The sequence below is a fragment of the Pavona decussata genome, unplaced genomic scaffold, assembly GCF_977016875.1.
Source record: "Pavona decussata unplaced genomic scaffold, jaPavDecu1.1 SCAFFOLD_179, whole genome shotgun sequence".
Taxonomy (NCBI): Eukaryota; Metazoa; Cnidaria; class Anthozoa; order Scleractinia; family Agariciidae; genus Pavona; species Pavona decussata.
This window is the reverse complement of record NW_028145589.1, coordinates 102,501-109,374: the sequence shown is the minus strand read 5'-3', so window position 1 is coordinate 109,374 and position 6,874 is coordinate 102,501. Positions and strand designations below refer to the sequence as shown.

Here is a 6,874-nt window from a genome sequence, read left to right as displayed (position 1 = left end):
TATGACTACTCTGAAAATGACTCCATTGGAGACCACTTATTGATTTGTAACATATTCCTACCACTATAACACAGGCGTATTTTTTCGTTGCTCCGCAAATACTAGAGACAGATCTTTTCAGATCAAGTTTATTCTTAAAATTGGGCAGTCCGTTTACCAATTTAAGCAATTTTATTTATTTATATTAACTTATTTATAGCATAACTGGAATACCCTAACTTGACCAGACATTTAAACATAGGCCATTTCCGATCCGACTAGCTGAGAAACTTACTATGAAAGCGAGGCTAACTGCAAAACTTTTCATATGAAAATTAGTTTTATTTGCATATGAATGAAAACTAATTTTCATAATAAAACCTTTGCACTTAGCCTCGCTTTCATAACGAGGTGCAAAGCAACTCAGAAATGGTCTATTTAACTCTTTTTAATATATAAATTATATACCTTAATACAGAAAAAAAATTACTTTTAAAAATTAATTTAATCTCAATTTGCGCTCCTGTTAGCAAAATTTACGTTTCTTAACCTATTAATAAAAGGATGCCACTTTGTAGCCGTAAGAAATTCTTAGGGAGATATAATAATCCACGTAGCTCTCCAGTAAGTACGAGTAAGGATGCTAATCCAAAAGACTTTAGTCCTTTAGTTTTGATTTCTATTTCTCCCTACCATTAGCTTGAAATTAGCTTTTAAAAACATTTTTACCAAGCAAACTGAAAAATCTTTATTATATCTTCCAGGTTTTAATCAGGGATTAGTGTTAATCAACTTTTAAACAAATGGGCCCTGGCTTTCAGTTTTTGTCCCAAGTATTAAAAATACTAGCTGCATGAGACAAATTCCACCTTCTGAACAAGATATGACGAGGTTGATATCAAAAAAGAAAAAAAAGTCCCAAGTTTGGGTCATCAGAAGACTTTTAAATGAGGAATTGACAGGAGCACATGTCTGGCAAATAACCCAACATACAGCTATTTCAATTAACGTTGTCGGCTCAAAGCATTAAGCTAAAAGACAAGACCGAAAGTTTATGTGGGATTTTTATGAATAAATTCATCAAAATCAGTCATGCCTGAAGAAAACAATAGGTTGTAATTAGCAGTACAATGACCTGCACGTGCAGGGATGATTTTGATGAAATTATTCATAAAAAAAAATCCCACAAAACATTGCGGTCTTGTCTTTTAGCTTGATTTTAATCCGACAACGTTAATTGAAATAGCTGTATAAGGCAGGTGGACAAAGCTACTATACTTAAACATGAACCACCAAACCATAACATGGATGGTGGTCTCTGCCTGCAGCCCTCTTCCCCAACCTCAAAATATGGTGCCTTTATAAGGTTCGGATATATGGTATTTTTATGAGCAGTGAATTGCCCTTTATTTTGTGATGTGGATCATGAAAATAACAGCCTTAAAAGTGGTGCGTTATTTGAACGAGTCTTAAAGTGGTACATTTAAGAGGTGTTAAAAACGGTGCATTTAAGGGGTGTCTCCAAAAAGTGGTTCACTGAAGGAGTCTTGATTAAGGCAGACTGTGCATTATAATAGTATTGTTATTATGAGGGAATTTCCTGTAAATGCAGTTCATTTACATGTAACGAGTCTTGGAAGCTACAAATTATATAAGGGTATTTCTAAAGCATGGATTTATATAGGATCCTTTTTTGGCACTGATAACTGTATGGGATAATTTTTGTTATGTTTATGGTCATTTCGGATAGCGGTTTGCACGCAGGTACATGTCCTGGTAATAATCCCTTTTAACTTCCTTATTTAAAATAATTTGCTACAAAGCAAGAAGTCATGATTTTACACAATAAATTTTCTTGAAACATAAGAACTGAGTTTTTTTTACCTAACCTGAGAGCCGATTGTTTTTTTGCTCAAAGAACATTGCCATGTGTTTTTTCACTAGTTTAAATTGAATTTTTGAGAAAAATGAATCGGAAGTTGTCCAGAGAAGGAAAACAAAACAAAGCAGCAGAACAACAGACCAAAAAAAAAAAAAAAAAAGAACAAGAAAAGAAAAAAGAGCGATGTTTGTTGATTAAATTTAAGGTCAAAATTAATGCAAAAACTTAAGGCACTAATCTGAGTAAAACCAAAACTTGGCCTAAAATCTGACATAAGACAGTTAATGCTGTCAGCCCCTCAATGAAGAAAAATGTTTTGAAACATGATGAACCAACTGCTTTGTACATACTCTGGACTGCTATACCCAGCATATAAAGCTAAATTAGTTGATAATCTTATGTTAAAATGTCTTCGAGTTTGACATGATATTGTTCATTATACTTTCAATCCTAACAGTGCCAATTAAAGGAGAAAAGAACAGCTCCTCTGCTGCCCGCTGAGTCAACATCCGAGTGGCAGGCAGTCGCAGCAGAATCTTAGCAAATCTTTCAGGAAAGCTAGGATGTTTCTTTTCAACATAATGCTTCAGACTGCAATGTGCCTTTTCTTGAAATCTTTCAACTTGTTTGGGATTCTTTAGACTTGAACAATCTGCAAACAAGAGATATTGAAGCTAAATCAACATACGCAGACATTTAGGAAAATTTGAGGGCTGTGTACATGCAAAGATACACATATTTCTACAAAAAAAAGTTACTACAGAACTTTTTATTATTAATAATTAAATTGTTATAAAGTATATGAAATGATTCATATATATATGAACTGCGGATGTAGATGAAAGTGAGAAGTGATCATCGCAGTGAATTTTCCAATTTATGAAATTGCAAATTAGAAGCCTGGAAAAAAAATTCAGGCTTCAACAGGATTCGAAACCATGACCTCCGCATTACCGTGTGGCTTCATAGCTCAGTTGTTAGAGCATCACACCAGTAATGCAAAGGTCACGGGTTCGAATCCCGTTTAAATTGTTAATTGCAGTTGTGAGTCTTTTATAAATTCTCCTTTGAATATGGGGATTACTGGATTGTGGCCTGCTGACTGAGATGCACAACCCTTTATAAAGTCACCTAATACATGTATTGTCCATAATTATGTCATCTAATGATTATTTACAGGTGTGATTGACGAGTTTTACTTACCAAACTAAGCATAGGATATTTAATGGCAGGTTTTAGCACAGAATTTTATGTTTGTGATGCACTGTTCTTCCATTCCATCAGGAAATGGCCAATGCCTCCCCCTCCCCAAACACAGACACACATACACTGTAATTTATACAAAACCAAGAGTCATTTCTTTGTAAGACAGAATCTACCATAACCAGCACCAATTGTCTTTATTTAGAAAGGTGTCCATCTCACTTTCACTGTAATTACTGCAGTAAAATGACTGAGTTGAGTTATAGCAAGCGGGGACCAATGTAAGGTCCCCTAAATTGATAACAGAGAACTGACAGTCTGTACACATTGTACCTGACCTTGCTGCTGTAATATTAACTCACTAAAATATCAGTAAATTACATAACAAATGTACCTGAATTGAAGAGTACAATTGCCTTGAGGAGTGCATACTCCACTGAGTCAAGCTCAAGCTTCTCAAGGCTGAAAACCAGTTCCTTAACACTCATTATTGTATCAAGCACACTTGGTTCTTTATTCACTGCAGTGGATTTGTGGTTTGGACTGCTATCCTTTGCATCATTTTTTTCGATGGAAGCTGCAGCAAGTGTCAACAATGGGGACAGAGGAAAACAACTAGAGCACTGTGCTACACCCAAAAGGAAGAGATCTGTCCACGTACTTTGAAGCAACACAAGCTGATCAGTATTTTCCAGACTACGAAACGCTTGAATGCTTCGTGCCCAGTCAACAGTAAGGAAAAGAAGACGGGTGGCAATTTCATAGACATATTCCATTGATAATGAGGACGCACCAAAGGCTGGCGGTTTAAGTTTAAACTGAAGATGTTCTGTGCTTATGATGCTGTCATAATGCTCTTCAGTAAGGAATGTTGCAATCTGAGGGTTTTGAGAAGAGTTAGCTGATGTTGATGGAAGTGATGAAGCACTGCTTGGCATTAGAGGTTCACTTTCCAGTTTTTCCTGATGAACCAGGTGATTAAGACTCTGAGCAGATAAATTTGGCAAGTAGTTTTCATTACTGCCATTTTCCACGCATTTTGTAATGGGCTTCCTTTCACACTGTACAGCTAGAACAGGAAGCAAAACAGTAAAAAATTTGCAAAGGGTATGCACATGATTGACTGATGTCTCTTAATTTTCGTACGTTTTTTCGCTGATCTAAACTATTAATTCTGATTAGTTTTAGTTTTAGAGTTTTAACTTTGTTACTGTAATTTACAGATTTTGACTTTTTATCTTTAAGTTGAGTCACCAATAATTTTCTTAATGTTTTGCATTAACTTAACATGGCAACTAAGTTTATTCTGCTTATGTTACTGCATGTAAAACTAATTGTACAAAGTACTTCATCTGGTGAGATTAAAAGATATGAACTAGTAGGGTGTAAAATTAAAAGAAATGTTGAGCTGTTACACCATGCAAAAGTAACAAACAGTACTGATCAGGTACTTTGCTCATAATTTAAAGTTGCTTTATTACCTTCCTTTTTCATGCCCATTGCCAAGCACTTGTTCAGCCGACATCTTTGGCATCTATTTCTGTGAACTTTGTCAACAGGGCACACACTGTTTCCGTGACAACTGTAGTTTAAACTCTTTCTAATACTCCTCTTGAAAAATCCCTTACATCCTTCACAAGCCACAATACCATAATGTTTTCCAGTGCCACGGTCTCCACATACCAGACAATCACCCCATACTGTTTTTATTGGGGCTAGAAGTTTATCATTGCTTCCAAAACACTGGGTCTTGATTTCTGAAATCAAGTAGCAAAAGGAAATTAAACCATGAATTTTGAGGGAGCGCTGACATGGAGTGGTGAAATTGGGTCGATTAACTAGGAAAAGAATTAACAGTTATATTGAAACTTTTATATTTACATTCAAAGCTCCTATTGCACTCATGCCAACTCTCGCAGATCCAGAACGAATATCCCGGTCTCCTGTACCGGTGACTAAACCTCCCGGATAAAAGCGACTTGGTGCCTTATTTACATAATATGCTAGTATTATTGTAAATGGTTTGAACCCAGGAGTCATGTCATAAGTACGTAAATTATGATCATCCGGGTGAGTGTAGTCCTGAGAAGGACTGTTTGTGGTGACTTTGACTGACGTTTCGACAACCTGAGCGGAAGTCATCTTCAGAGTCAAGTGAATTGTGGAACGTCAGTAGGTTGTATATACGTCTCTGGTTGTTAACCTGATATTTCAACTCAAATGTTCCATAAATTTAAGAAATATTGTGTCATGGCTGCATTTGCATATCTGCTTTACCCAATCTGCCACAAACTTTGAAGGAAACCAAAGAAAATAGGCTTTTGTCATCATTGCAATATAAACGACTTTCTGATTGGACAAGCGTTCAACCAGTTAAAGAGCAGGACAGAAAAGGCTCTAGTGCTGTGTGAATTTTGTGCCAACTAGGGAGGGGGGGGAGGGTTAAGTGCATTAATTTTGTTTATGGGGGAGTGGAGGTAATAGGGGGTGGGGTGCTCATAAGAAAAAATCTCCAGATTTCAGATCTTCAGAGGTTGGCATCTCTGCTATTGCCACGAAGCAGTCCACAGGTTCCAAGAAAATTCATCAACACCTTGGTCCAATTGTCCGGGACAAGTACATGTACAAATTTAGTTCAGACATGTAAATATTTGACAAGACTTGTCTGGAGATGAGCACATTCCTGATTTTAGAATCAATCATAATCTTAACAAAACAGTCAGACTCACTTATGAAAAACACTTTAACATTGTGCATGATTTTAACTTTAGGTTAAGAAAATAACTATTTACAAGTCGCCTATCTTTGGAACATGCGCATATTGTTTAACCTATGACACAGCATGTCATTCAGCATTTTTTAAGCGTTTTAGTGTGGAAAGTTAAAAACGCTGCAAAAACGGTGGTGTGGACGCAGATTGATTGATGCGTTTTCAATGACCCGAAAATGGATACTTTTGAAAAAGCATTAGTGACTGGACGGGGCCTCAGACAACAATGGTTGTCCACTGAGGACAAGTTGCTTCTTTCACTGTTTCTCTATTCTTCAGTTTGGTTTTGCGCACTCTACGTTCCCTGTCATATAAGCTTAAATTTCGTCGGTACTGTTTTCTCCCTTCACACACGAACAACAACTTAGGAACAGAGAAACCACAAAACTTTGTATCCCTAATCGCCCATCTTGCACGGTTTTGTGTCCTTCCGGAAGTGAAATGTCACGTTTTTACACTTCTCAAACGCAAACGAGAGAAAGAAAGATTAATAGGGAAAATTCTTTTTTTTTTCCCTTGCGATTTTCATACAACAATACGAATATTTTATCAAGCAAAATAATAAAAAAGTTCCTGTCATTTAGACTTTTATCTGTGTCACCTGCTGCTCAAATTGGAGATTTTTTTATATCGCGTCCGCCACGAGCCACGTCTTTATGTAAGAGGCTTATTATGTAACAAGAATGTCATTCATGATCATATAAGCTTTGATGATGGTGGTTCCACAAGAAAAGTAACCTACCAAAAACTTCAAAACGTCAATCATGTTTGCTGCGTTTCTAAAAACTATTTAGATTTGTAGTAGCTGGATTTAATTTTAGTTTCCGGCATAAAATTCATAGCCGGCGAAAACCGTCGGCGACATGAAGCTGCGCATGCACCGGCTTTCCAATAAAGCCGAAATTAATCACGCACAATTCTTGATCAAGTCGCAGACATTTAAGAAAACTTTTCCACTAATAGTAACATACAAAAATAAGGATGACTCGATGAATTCTTGGATTTTGATCGCCGATCTATCTAAACAATGTCGGTCTACT

At 36.4% G+C, this 6,874-nt stretch overlaps 1 protein-coding gene across 1 annotated transcript in view; it reads right to left on the bottom strand.

Annotated features, from left to right (window-relative positions):
- Positions 1–21: 21 nt before the first annotated feature.
- LOC146463260 (nuclear receptor subfamily 2 group F member 1-B-like) overlaps positions 22–6,874 on the bottom strand; it is a 7,091-nt gene continuing 238 nt past the window's right edge. The window contains exons 2-4 of the mRNA XM_085084552.1: positions 4,546–4,821; positions 3,459–4,133; positions 22–2,513 (exon numbers count right to left, since the gene is read on the bottom strand). Coding sequence (XP_084940678.1) covers positions 2,263–2,513; positions 3,459–4,133; positions 4,546–4,821 — 1,202 coding nt within the window. The 3' untranslated portion in view covers positions 22–2,262. The remainder of the gene's footprint in view (positions 2,514–3,458; positions 4,134–4,545; positions 4,822–6,874) is intronic.